Source organism: Rattus rattus, chromosome 6, assembly GCF_011064425.1.
Source record: "Rattus rattus isolate New Zealand chromosome 6, Rrattus_CSIRO_v1, whole genome shotgun sequence".
In the NCBI taxonomy this organism is placed as follows: domain Eukaryota; kingdom Metazoa; phylum Chordata; class Mammalia; order Rodentia; family Muridae; genus Rattus; species Rattus rattus.
Genome location: NC_046159.1, coordinates 59051467 through 59065822, shown reverse-complemented (window position 1 = coordinate 59065822; position 14356 = coordinate 59051467). Strand labels below are relative to the sequence as shown.

At 45.8% G+C, this 14356-nt stretch overlaps 1 protein-coding gene across 1 annotated transcript in view; it reads right to left on the bottom strand.

The window, feature by feature from the left end:
* Antxr1 (ANTXR cell adhesion molecule 1) overlaps positions 1-14356 on the bottom strand; it is a 194949-nt gene that overhangs the window by 112157 nt on the left and 68436 nt on the right. The window contains exons 9-10 of the mRNA XM_032906154.1: positions 13827-13887; positions 4976-5074 (exon numbers count right to left, since the gene is read on the bottom strand). Coding sequence (XP_032762045.1) covers positions 4976-5074; positions 13827-13887 — 160 coding nt within the window. The remainder of the gene's footprint in view (positions 1-4975; positions 5075-13826; positions 13888-14356) is intronic.

Below are 14356 nucleotides of genomic sequence, written 5' to 3'. Positions count from 1 at the left end.
CATTCGGATCTCTAAGTAAGTGGGTTTCCAATTGGAAGCAGGCCTCCTCTTGGCACAGAACACTGAATACTGAAGTCGGAGAATGGGCCAGGATAAACTGATATCATTTGTGGTATTTCCAAGGTATGTTCTTGGCCAGAAGGGACTTCAGCCTGGTGATTAGAAAGCCAACTGACTAAGTCTAATATGTGTGCTCGGCCTAAATAATTGTAAAAGAATTTAAATTAAGCTTAATGACTTTAGTGAGTTCTTTTCTAAGAGTAAGGCAAGTGTGTTTGTAGGGATCTTAGAAAACAGACAGGAAGAAGAAAATATAAATTTACAACAGTCTTATGCAGGGGTGGCCGCTGCCAACGTTTCAAGTTTGCACGGGACTGTGGGTGAAGAAAAACAGTACCAGACATGGCTTTTATGTACTGCTTGTAACTTGGTTTTAACACAGGGTGTAGCATTCCCACAGCGGTCCCTACAATATTAGGGATTATGAAGCATGACTGGTAGTTTGCATGTGGCACACCCACCAAGAAACATTTATGCTGTTCTTTAAATGCCCCCCGGCCCCTCTTCTTCCTTCCTTTACTGTCATGAGAAGCAGCACAATCAACTTCCATGTTACCGCGTCCCTGTTGACTGGTGCTTCTCAACTTTCCTAAGGCCGTGACTGATTGATACAGTTCCTCAAGTTCTGGTGACCCCAACCATAAAATTATTTTCATTGTTACCTCATAACTATGCTCTTGCTACTGTGATGAATGGTGATGTTTTCTAATCTTAGCCTCACTCTCTGAGGCTCCTCTCTGAGAAGCCTGCACCCATGCTTCTGATACATCTTACTTTCTCTTTCTCTTAACTCTCCTGCTTGTATCTGTGTGAAGACAACTCTACTTCATAATACATGTGTTACAGCAGTAGATGCGTTTTAAGACAAAGACAGCTGATGGTGTCTGACTGACCATGCATAAACGCATTGTTCATATGCATCTTTGTCAATCCTGGGTACTGAGTTTGTGTTATTTTTCCCAGGTTTGCTAGAGCAAAGTCAGCAATTGGAGCTGGATGTGGTGGGGCAGGCCTGTAATCACAGAACTGGAGAGGCTCAAGGATTAGGAATTCAAGGCCATCCTCAGCTACGTGGTATGTTGGAGGTCAGCTTGAGCTGCATCGGAACTCGTGTCAAGAACAAGACTGAAGGGAAATCAAAGAGAGCTGATGGTTTCCTCCTGCACATCCATGGCCACACCGGCCACTCTCACTAAGATTAGTGAGCACTGACCTTCACACTGGGTGCTCTCTCTGTGATGACTGAGCATTGATTTTCACACTGGCCACTCTCACTCTGATTAGTAAGCATTGATTTTCACACTGGCCACTCTCACTCTGATTAGCGAGCATTGATTTTCACACTGGGCGCTCTCTCTGTGATTAGCGAGCACTGGTTTTCTTGTGAGTTCTCTTCACCTCTTTCACCCGTTCTTCTTAAACAGTTTAATTATTTGTGTGCACATGCATGGACATTAGACAGAAACTGAGGAGTCAGTTCTCTCTCTCCACTGTGGGATCCAGGGTTTAAACTCTAGGGTTGTCAACCTTTTGGCCCTGCATTATATATATTATAAATATTTTTCCTTATTTCTTTTTCCTTTTGATTTTTGTTGGGGCTGGTAAGAAGAGAATTTAAAAACATGTGCTTACACCATCAAATTTTTCCCTTAGAGCTTAGTCCTTTTTCAGCTCAATGTTTTTATCTACTGGATAATTAGGCAAACATTTACTTTTCTAGACATTTTATATTTTCATGTTCACATTAAAGTTTTCAGTTCATCTGGAATTTGTTTAACTGATAAGAATCAACTCTAATCGTTTCTCTGAGCAGTTAGCCAGCTGTGCCACCTAACACTAAGTTCACAGTGGGGTTTGGCTCTGTTTGGGGCTCCGTGCTATTGCTGTTTGCCCGTTATACCAATCATACACTGTTTGGATAATCTTTTATTTTGTTCATTCTAAAGTCATCTCAGGCAGGTTTCTGCATTTTCCTTGGCCAATCTTACAGTTTATTCTTCCATATAAAGTTTAAGATTATTGTGCTAACTTAAAAAAGCTCCCATGGGAATTTCCACTGGGCTTGTACCAAAAATAAATATTAAATTTAAAGCAAGTAACATCTTTACAATGCTCTGCTGCTTCTCTGTTTAGTGACAGCAGCATGGTTACTGGTAACACCTGTAGCCAGGAGTGGGCGGCTGTTCGTGGCTGTGTTGAGTCCCACCTGCTGCACTAAGCCTCTTAACAACCTATGACATAGTAGCTGTTGTCACAGCACTTCAGGTGAAAAAAACAAGGCACAGAATGTTGCAAATATGTTACAGTAACAGCTGGAGATAGAACCAGTATTCTTCCCCAGATACTGTGCTATGCCTGGGGTCTAGACCATGTATCAATCCTCACTTTCTTTATATTCCCATATGGTTTTCAGGTCTTTACAAATTGTTCTCAATAGATTTTGTTTGTCATTATGTTTACCCCAGAATACTTTTATTTTAGAAAAGATTTTATTTATTTATGTGTGTGTGTGTATGTGTGTGTGTGTGTCTGTCTGTCTGTCTGTCGTATTTGATTCTCTGGAGCTGGAGTTACAGATGATTTTTGAGCTGCCTGATGTGGGTGCTGGGAACTGAACTCAGGTCCTCTGGAAGAGCAGATGGTGCTCTTAACTTCTGAACCATCCCTCCAGCTCCTGGGTTGCTATTAAATTCTGGGCAAAGGTATTGGTAAAAGCTGAGGTTATAGCTAGGGGTAGTGGTAGGGATGAACTCAGAAGAGAACAGCGATAAATAAAACATCACAATAAAACCCACTAATTGTATGTTAACCAAAAAAAAAAAAAGTAATAGAGAATTGAAAAAATAAGGGAGGGGCTCATGGCGAAACATCCAGTTTGACAGCCCCCTTATTGTCTAGCAGCATTGTCTAGCGGATATAATGACTATAATTCCTAGGAATGAAAGATCATCCCAAAGCATTTGAAGGTGCTGCTGCTGCTGCCTTCAGTTCTCGTGTGTCTTTAATGATGTCCTGGCACTGTCTACTGTGGCAGAGATGGCCATGAACACTTAAATAAAACCAAATGAAATTAAAATTGAATTTCTTAATCACACAGCCAGGTTTCAAGTACAGCCACTCTGAACATGTGGGGACCACATTGGCTGGCTTTCTAGAACACTCCTACCCTTTGCAAGATGGCGGCGATGCTAGAACCATCAGATTACCAATACAGAGCAGCGAGATGGAACGTCTCCCTATTTCCTTTCCAACTTTAAAGTGAATGCCTTCCTTGGTGATTTAGTATTAGAATGACACTGAGTTTAAATCTGGACTCGGAGACAGTGTGTGTCCCTGTGCTAAAGTGACACACTTTTGCATTTCACCTCCAGCATCACCGGTTTTGCTCTGTGACAAGTAAATTCCTTCTGAGATCGAGTCACTCTCTCTGTCTTCTAAGGCCCTCAAGGCTGTGCTAGAAGTGAGTTTGCTGTTCAAGGCCTGCATTTCTCTGAGGGAGTGAGGGGAGGGCTGGCGAGTGCATACCAGGAAAGGAAAAAGAGCAAAGGGATGAGAGATCAGAGTTCACAGATCAATTGGCCAGTGCTGGTCTGTCCAGTGTCCTGTCCCCTCCTAACGTGACACCCCACTCCCATGGTTTGCCCCCACAGAAGGTCAGTTCAAAAGCTCACTGTTCTGGGATGAAAATCAAATCCTCCCAGTTTCTGCCTTTTCTTGAGATTGGACTTGGAGGGAAGATGGGGATTTACAGTGACTTTGGAAGCAGCTCCCACGTGTGGACAATGAAAAATGGTTTCAAACAGCACACACAGTTTGGACACACAAGAGGAGTCCCAGTTTTTTAATAAAACTAACTGAATGCTTTCAATGTTTGATATTCTCCCAAGCCAGAAATTCCAGATGTCTATGAGGAAGCCGCTGCTTGTGTTTAAACGATCAAGAGGGTTTCAAGGTGTCAAGGAGAGAAAAAAAGGTGTGTCCTTCCATCTTCCTAACTTAAAAACAGCTTTAGACCGCCTGTCTTCTGGGGCTACAAGGAGCCGACCCAGAGTGGGTGGTGAGCTGCCTGTGGGTGGGGTCTGTCTTCCTTCCCCGCTAAACCTCTGGGCTGCCCAGCAGAAAGGATAAAGCCCAGGGGCGTCCAGTGTGAGGGGAAATGCAGCCCAGTGCAGCTGCTATTTATCTCTGCAGACAGGAGCCAGGAATTGTCTCTGTGATGGACACCAGATGCAAATAGAAACCAGGCTCCCAGCATCTCCCCTTCTGGAACCAGACCTCCCATTTCTCCTGGACAGCCACTGGGTCACACATCTTTAAATTCACATCTTGCCTGCTTGTGAACCATTGTTATGACAGTCTGTTTTCCCTCATGAGATGCGCTTGGTTTTACTTCCATATTCCTGATTTGATGTGAGGAATTCACCACAATGTGAGTTTCTTGGCTACTCCCAGCAAGAATCTTCCAGATTGAAAAGGCCCCAGAGTCCACACATGCGACTCCAGTATTCTGGGTTTTGCTTTATTCAGGATTAATCTGTTTAGACCAGCTTGTTTTCACTCTTAGAGCCTCCAGTGCTTTGTTGAAAAGCCTGGAGCTCCACAGGCTCCATAGGCAGGGCCTGCACGGGCAGTGAAGGACTTAGACCAGAGGAAGGAAGCGGGCACTCACTGCTTCCTTAGGGCTGGTTCGGTGTTAGGGGTGCAGGGTGCACACTGAAAACTTGGGTTGTACCCACCCAGCAGGGGTCCAGACTCAGGTCAGAACCAAGAGCATCAATAGGACCAGCTACTCCTCCCTGCAGGCCTCATTAGCACTGAACCGTTCTCTGAGGGCCCCTGTAAGAGGCTGTGCTGGCAAACGCCCCACCCCACCCCACCCTACCCCCACACACACATCAGCAACACCGGGACTTACTGAGTGTGACCGAATCGTTGATTTTGAAGCTGCAGAGGACCCTGTCCACATTGCGGGCGTGTCGGAAGCCATTTCCTCTCACAACCACTTGAAAGGACTCTGAAACGAGGAACAAACACCACACATTACATGGCTGTCACCTGTAAACTTGCTTTCTGTCCACTACAGAGCCCCTGGTTGCTATTTCCAGAAGCTTCCGAACCCAGGGATCAGGTCAGGTAGAACGAGAGCAACAGAAAGGCTTCATTGCACTCAGGGATGACGCCTTCTCCCCGATGCTGTCAAGAAAGACACAGAGCTTCCTGCTCAGAAGCTCCATCCCTGCTTTAGCTCCTGCCTGCCATGACCCCCTCCCTCCTCTCATCTCCTCTCTATTCTAATCTCACCCACTTTTCAAGTCTAGATAGTTTTAAAAAACCAGAGAGGATGGAGGAAGGGCCCTTCACTTCCTCCCCAACATCCCTCCTTGAGTCCGATTTACATTTTGGAATCTCCTGAGAGAATTTCCTCAGACCCCAGATGCCTCAAAAGCTTTAGAAACTACGGCCCATGGCACGTCAGGGCCTGCATCTAAACTGCTGCTGGGCACGCAGTTTTGTGATGTCTGGTCATACTCTCTTGTCTCTTTCTCCCCAATCAGCAAAGCATCCCCTGAGGTCAGCCGTGGTATGACGCTTCTGCAGCTCTCCTCTCTCAGGGACACAGCGGCTTGAGTCACTGTTTACAGCCACGGAACTCCGTGGAGGTCAGGTGTCAAACATGGCCTGCTTGAAGGGACATTGGGTCTTCAGTGCAGAGCCATTTCTCTATGTCTAGAAGAGACCTCCTGGGCTCACATATCAATTTCACACTGGTAGAGTGGGTGTGCAATTCTTAACATGTATGATTGACATTGTTATATTTTACTATTGTCCTACCAAGGAAAATAGCCAGTTAGTGACATGCTTAAGAATACTGTTTATTCCTGAGAGACACAGCCAGAATACAGCAAATACAGAGGCGAATGCCAGCCGCAAACCACTGAACTGAGAATAGGACCCCCGTTGAAGGAATCAGAGAAAGAACTGGAAGAGCTTGAAGGGGCTCGAGACCCCATATGTACAACAATGCCAAGCAACCAGAGCTTCCAGGGACTAAGCCACTACCTAAAGACTATACATGGACTGACCCTGGGCTCTGACCTCATAGGTAGCAATGAATATCCTAGTAAGAGCACCAGTGGAAGGGGAAGCCCTTGGTCCTGCCAAGACTGAACGCCCAGTGAAGGTGATTGTTGCGGGGAGGGCGGCAATGGGGGGAGGATGGGGAGGGGAACACCCATAGAGAAGGGGAGGTGGGGGTTAGGGGGATGTTGGCCCGGAAACCAGGAAAGGGAATAACACTCGAAATGTAAATAAGAAATACTTAAGTTAATAAAAAAAAGTAATTTAAAAAAAAGAATACTGTTTATACTAGATATCAAGCAATTGATTCTCTTCATTTATTTACTTATTTGTTTCTGTGTCTCTGTGCACCTGCATCTAGAGGCCAGAGGACAACCTTAGCCATTGCTCCTCAGGAGTTGTCTACCTTGGTTTTTGAAGCAGGTCTCTCCCTGACTGCCTGCTTGCCAAGTAGGATGGCCAGTGAGCCCTCGCTGCCTTTGTCTTCCCAATGCTAAAGTTACACGTGTGTGCCACCAGGATGGCTTTAAGAGTTCTCTTTTCTTGACCCCGTGTTCTGGGGATTGAACTCAGGTGCCAAGCACTTTACCGACTGAGCCATCTGCCCAGATCTCACTCCTCTGTATCTTGGTTACCTGAGTATAAATGAAAATTGGGGTTTGGATAATGCTTTAACAATATACAGAGATAGCGCAGAGTCAGAAGAAAAACTGCAGTGATTATGGAAGTGTTTCTGAGGTGAGCCGTGACCAAGGCAGAGGCTGCTGTGGGGAGAATGTGTTAAGGAGGTAGCATATGCTACTCTTTCAATGTTAAATGAATGTCACGAGCTTATGTCACACTCATAAGAGCAGAGATCTTGTTTGCCAAAGCAATGACTGATAGCTAACGGCCCCTCACTGTGCCAGCCCACTGATGAGCACTGTGTGGCCCTGATGTCATTCCCATCTCCCTGCAGGCCTGGGGGTGCAGCTGAGAAAGTGATCTCATAGTCGCCATGTAATCACTCAAGAGCACACAGACTGAAAAGGTCCCAGACCTGATCTGGGATCCAGGACAGCCAGGCACCAGGGGTCGCCCACTTAGCCCTCATTCGCTATCTTCTTAAAATCATTTGACTAATCCTAATTTTGGATAGGTAGGCAGGCTCTTTTGTCAAGAATTGTACACGGAGCAAGGGACTAATTGTGAGGAGGCCAGAGGCATGGAGGATTGACATTGCAAATAAGAGGGGAAGGGAGGAATCAGGAATGGAGACCAGGAGGGCAAGGGGATTACAGTTCTGGCCTTTTGGAGATTTGCTGGGAACCAGCAAAGCTGGACTCTTACCTCAGAGTCAGAGCCTGGGCTGGGAACTTAATTGATCGATGTGGTTTTTGGGGCTGCAGTCGCGAGCGGTAGGGATTTATATAGAGCGGTAGGGATTTATATATGCATGTTGACACTTGCACACAATTGCTAAGTTTAGAGGACTTGAGATGCTTCCCACCCTGGCACATTGCTGGACATCCTCTGGCTCAATGGGCGGGAGACTCTTACTGATCTCAATTCCTCAAGGCAGCCAGGAGAAAGCCTTCTCGTGTTTCTAGCTTGAATGCCAGACATATAAACATCTGGGTGACGCTTCTGCTGACTCTGCATGTTTTCCGCCTGGCCTTCCGCCTCCCTCTTGCTTCCTCACAGATCAGCAAGGGGAGAGGAGATACTGGATATAGGCTGCACGCCAAGCTCTCTTTCTCTAACACCATGTTCAGCACCACCAGTTCAGCTGTTGGGGCGTCTATAAAAGAAGGTCCCCACATGTCTGGTTGGCCCAGCCTCAGGCAGTTGAGGAAGGAAGACAGCAGGGACCCATGATGAGAACCAAACCATGCAACCACTTAGGCCCGAGGAGAAGAGCCGGAGCGAGAGGCGGGCTCCTACCCTGCCTGGCATGATTTCCATGTCAGTGCACACATTTGGTTTCCAGAACAGCTCAAACATCTCACCCAGCAGCCTCCCTGGAATGCCAGATCCTTGTACAGAGAAGTTATATAATCCAACCCTCTGTGATGAATCTGTAGCAAGGAGGGACCAGGATACACCTCACCGAGGACACTCCACTCTAATGCTCCTCATCTCCAACCCCACCTCTGCCCTTCACAGTTCAGTGCTGACAGGAGATGTGCACGCAGGCCCTTCTGTGGGATTCTAGCTCCTTCGGGAAGTGGCGGGGTGGATTGTGGGCCTTCAGGGTAGAATTGTCTATGTGCAGTGATCTTTAAATTGATCTTTGGTGACATTTATCCTTTAAGGAATGTATCTCCAAGACATGTAAGTTGATAAGGATCCTTTCATAGTTTTTATCTCTAATGTTAATGTAAGGTTCTTAATGTCAGAAGATAGCATTTCTGTTGTGTTTGACCTGGGGTGGGTTCGTCTCCATGTAAGCTTGTTGGATGAAAGAAAGAGCAAGAGGGGAAAAGGCCAGGTGCTCACGTGTTCAGGTGCCAGCCTGGTCTAATCTGTGTATTTTCTGAGGTTAACAAATGAAAACATGTTCACCATCATTAGTCATTACAGAAACACAAATAAAAAACATGTACAAGGAATCACAATAGCATGCTCCTAAGAGCCCACAGTAGAAATGACAGATGCCCATTAACTGATCATAGGTCTCTCTGTGTAAAAGAATATTACCTAACCACAAAGAGAGACCAGGTTCTAATGCACGCTGTGACACAGGCGCCTTAGGAACACTGTGCTAAATGAGAAAAATCAGATGCAAAAGGCCCTGTGTGTGGCAGGGTTCCACTCTTGTGACTGGTGGCTGCTGTGGTGGCTGTCGGGGTGGGGTGGGGAGGGACTACTCACTAGGTACACTGTTTCTTTCTGGATGATGAAAGCATTATGGAATTAGTGGCTGCTGTAGCCACTCAAGACTGAGATATTAAAAACACTAAATAAATTGTATGTTTTAAAAGGGAAATTTTCATAGTTTTGTGAACCAAGGGATTCAGCAAACTTACTCTATACTTTTTCCCTTCCTTTCTTCAATTTTCTCCCTTTTTTAAAAAGAATAAGTAAAATGCATAGTTTTGGAATGACTTCCTCTCACTCTCTGGACATTTGCAGATTTTTTTCTTGCTCTGCTCACCCAATCCTGTTGTGTCTGACTACGACCAGGGCTACCTCATCCTGTGAGTCAGCTCAGGTTTTCTTTCCTAATAAACACTTACGGCACCTTGTAACCTACGTTAGAATGCTTTGATTTTACAACAACCTCTATGAGACAAAATTGGCATATGTTAGCATGCACAGGAAGGGTAGGATTTAACATGAGATACACCCTTGACAGCACACAGGATGGTGACCTCTAAACTATCAGTGTTTCCCTCTGTTGCCTTTAACAACTGTCCCTGCTCCCCCTTCTCTCCCAGGGGTTAGTCTTGTGCACTCAGGTTGCAGTGTGGACATGGGCATTGTATTGACCACAATAATCTCTGACTGGGTAATAAAAGGCTAGAACCTGTGACTGGGCAGGAGGGAGAGGAAGGTGGGACTTGAGATGGATTAGGGGGTCTCAGGTAGGGACCACAAAGGGATGGAGAAAGGTAAGGGAAGAGGGAGGTCGCTATGAGGCAGGATGGACCGTGAGCATGTGGCCAAGAGAAAACCGCCCTGAGGACACACATGGAGCAGAGCAAACAGAGCAAGGCTCAGTTGGCAAGTAGAGTGCTGGGATGTAGGTCAGAATAGCTCAGAGCCTGACCTGCACAGTACGGCATCCAGTTAATAAAATGCAGTGTCTCTGTATCTTTTATTTGGGAGCTATACGGACAGGAGTGGGGCCGAAACCCCTATAAAATTACTTCTATATCCATCTGCATTTTCTAGAAGCTTGTGAGAATGGAATCGCACAAACAAGCTGTCCTGCTCAGCTTCTTTGTTGGTATAATTAGGGCTCCCCTGTGATTACTTTGAGGTTTACACAGGGGTTGTTTCAGGGCTCAGTATTATTCCAACGTACAGAAAAATTAGATTGTTTTTGCCCATTCACTTGCTTATGAATGTGTGAGTGGCTTACAGCTTTGAGTCTATTAAAAACAGCTAGTATGAGCAATGGTCTGTTCATTTTCCTTCTTATCTTGGGCAAATGTCTAGGGCTGTCAGGGCCGGCCCATTCAGTCAACGTGTGTTTAATTATTTTAAGAAATTGTTTTCAGGGCTGGAGAGATAACACAGCAGTTAAGAGAATGGCTGTTCTTCCAGAGGACCTGAGTTTAGTTCCCACATGGTGCAACCGCATGGTGGCCTGCAACCATCTATAATACGATCTGATGCCCTTTTCTGGCCTTCAGGTATACATGTAATACTCATATACATTAAATAAATAGATAAGTAAATATTTTCAAAAATTGTTTTCCACTGTGGCTTCCCACTTTGCGTTCTCACTGACAGCATATGAGAGTTCTTCTTCCAATCAGAAATATTGATTGGAAGGAGTTGTGTATCTATCTAGAAGATCATGAAACATTCATTTAGATGAGGGTCTAGTGTCAGGCAGGAGTGCTTTGCAAAACACTGAGAAGGTCAAGAAATGGAACCTTCATCTGACTTTGCCCGGATGAGTCTACTTCATGCCGAAGGTGAAATGCTTTGATTTGGGGTAACCCTCCCTGCCTCACGAGAAGCTGTGGGTGCTACAAGTGCCTCTGCAGTGACCCTGGGAGGGTCTTCGTGTGATGTCCTTTCGGGAAGTGCTGGGGAGGATTCCAAGTGTGGACCAGCCTCAATTCCAATCAGTTCCTTCCTGCGGTCTTTGCTCTTGGGAGTCAGTGGTGAACTCAGCCCGAGGCCCACCGAGCTTGGCACAGGGTGTGTTGCTGGCTGGAGCTCAGTTAGGTGGAGCCAGCCTTTCACTGGGCAGCCGTTCCTAATGACACAGAGCCTGACATGCAAGAAGGTTTAACAAGAACGTTTAAAGGCATCCATGTAGGGAGAGAACAGAGCTGTTTAAGTGAAGAGGTCAAAGGTACCACACAGCAGGTGACCACCGTGTGCTTTGGAACAGGGACTGGGTCAAGACAGAGCAGTTTGGCAGATGGCCACCATATATTGGTCTGGGTCGGGACTGACAACGGGGACTATTGAGTGAAAAGAACATGGGCATCTCTAAAGAAAGTCACTCACTCCCAACTGTGGTTATCCTGAGCAGACACAGGTCCATTGTCATGAGCCCTGGCCTTCTAAGACAACAGGAAAATTGGAATCTTGAAGTGCATTGGTGTCTTAGTGTGTCGACAACTGTGTTTCAAAAAACTGCAGTGTGGCTAGAAAAGTGCATGTGTGTGAGTCACTCAAGGCCTGCAGGCCGCCAGTTTGCAGCCCCTGAGCCTGGAGGTATTCCGCAAAGACTCCACTACATAGGTACTGCGTCTAGTGGGTTTCCCTAACCCTGCGCGTATGTGGAGCTGGCCATTTGAGCCCAAGTTCTGCCCTTTTTACATTTCTCCTCTCCATATCCACTGCCTAAAACCTGACACTGAGTAATCTACTTAAAGGATCTGGCAGACCTCGTGGGCCACATACTTCTGTGCCGCATGCAGACGTTTATACACACAGTTTTTAAAATTGTCTCAAACACCTTAATGGCATGCAAGGGAGACTGAGTAATAATTAGTTGAATCTAGAATTATCACCAAGGAGGATTTTTTCTGTTGCTTTGTGCTTCATTCTAACTAAACAGTTAAAAAGCCCAGCAACCTCATACAGTTGTACAGCAGGAGTTAACAGATCCCGCGGGGAAGAGTCTACGGTACTGTGCTATGAGGGAACACGTAAGTGAAGACACACATGGAGTTTTATTGATGGCCTATTCGTGCCGGGTACTCTGCTAGGCAGTGGGACCCAGAGGGAAATAAGGCACGTAGGGGAAAGAGATAACGATTCTTGAGAATTGGAGACTGTCCACCCCCTGCAGGCTCTCTGGTGTCTCACAAGGTTGCTACACATCCAAGATTGCTTCGTGCATGAGATAACTGCACAGTCAAGGGACTCCCTTGTCTCCTAATTACTTTGAAGTTCCGAATTATTAAAAACCGTATTGTGTGTACACAATACACGAAGTTCAAATACTCTGAATAACTCACTCACCGCGGAGGTGCTCAGGGGTCACTGACCTGGAGGTTTAGGGTCCACCCTGTACCAATCCATTACAAGGCCCTGGCATAACTTTATGTGACCGTGTCTTTTGTCAGATTTCCCTCCCCTGTGGTTTCGGGTTTATTCATTTTATGTGCATATGTTTTGTCTGCATGTGTGTGTGCACCATGGGCATGCTGGGTATCCTCGGAGTTTTGTCAGAAGAGGGTTCCAGACTCCCTGGAATTACAGGAATTATAGAAGACTGTGAACACCACCTAGGTGCTCAGATCCGGGGTCCTTTGCAAGAGCCGTGAGTGCTCTTAATGGCTCTCCTGCCCACCCACTTCATCCTTACACCATGTAGCCAGGCTGGGCTTGAACTCTCCATCCTCCTGCCTCAGCCTCCCAAGTGATGGGACTGTACATACACACCAGCACACCAGGCTTCCCTCGAAGACATTCTCCTGGAGTGACCCCTGTTGTGAACCCATTTCTCTGATATCTGTGTTTCCAAACAATGTATTTGAACATATGAAGGAGATTTTTAAAAATTGCTTTTCTTTGGGAAATTAACACATATTTCTGAATGGTCACCATGTATTTTGCTAACAACTTTACACATATGTGTATATATACCTGTATGTATGTATTCATGTGTGTACACATGCATTCATGTAAGTATGGAGTTAGGCATTGAGTCTTGCTAACATGTATGTATGTATGTATGTATGTATGTATGTATGTATGTATTTTATGTGATGTTGACATAGGCTTAGTGTCTACCTCCTTGGCTATTTTCAATTGCTCTAAAATGCAATTGATAATTGAGAAGGAAACCCACAAGCAACTCCCTCAATTACAGCAGTAAACTAAGCAAGCTCTTCCTGCAGGGTTTACTGTCTCATCAGGACGGGGAGTCAGATTTCCTGTTGGTAATTAATGACCAGTGTTTGGTGTTCAGAGACTAGCCATGGAGCATCAACAGGGGATTCACAATAGTGAGTGGCAAAAGGTCCAGGGACAGAGACCACAGAGTCCATCCTTGTGTCTCCATCACCCAGCAGTATGTCTGGCCCGCAGCAGGTTCAAAAGATTACATAATGGGTGATTCCTGACATTCTCTGTCATTATTTTGTAAGGCCCGGTAGGTTGAACAATTAAGACAAATATATCAAATGCATGGAGTACTAAAGCACAGCACTTCAGGGGAGGCCAAGGGCTCACCATGACCCTCTGTGTAATCTGTAGGGCTGTCCCGGCGAAGAGCAACTCTGCTCACAGGCTGGGTGGTGTGGTGGTCAGCCTTGCACTGATGGGGGAATCCAGTATTTCTACGCTTGCCCTGCATTCATGTTCCACGAGAAGGGGGTTTTGACAATAGACTCAGGCTTTTCAGCCAAACATTTCTCCTTTCTCCTCCTTTCCCACAGCAGATTTAATTAATAGTTTCTGACTTTTTCAACACACCTGCCTCTTGCCCCACTTTTACTCTCTTACCCATGAAGCAAATGTAGATTTGAACTCAAAATACCATCAACTGAATGAAAGAGATTAGCACTCACCCCCTGCACAGATGGTGGAAGGTTCAGCTGCTAGAATTTCGATGCAGGATTTCTTTAAAATCTGGGTGGAGAGGAAATAAAACAGTCAACGACCGGTTCATTTTACTGAAGGAGGGAGTTAAGACAGTGCTCTCAGGTATGAGAAAGAGACGCTGAAGGGCATGAGCATGCAGGGGAGACAGCGGCTAACACACCACAGTCAGTGCCACAAACTAGTGAGCCAGGCTGTGCCAGATGTCCTGAGTGTCCACACAGCTGTTAGGCGGATTCATTCAGCTGATCCTTCAGTCTTTATTAGAGGTTTTTACTGAACCTATAATACAGGAGTCCCGTTTTGACGCAAGAGATTCAATATGACACTAAAAATGTTATCTCTAAAGTTTCTACCCTAGGGGAGACGGGAACACGTCAACAATCCATAGGTCCCACCATGATGAATTCTCTAAGAAGGCAGAGCAGATCTTGCGATGGACGATGGCAACAGTTTGTCCTGGAGGACAGTTCCTTACCACAAACTGTGACTTTCACGT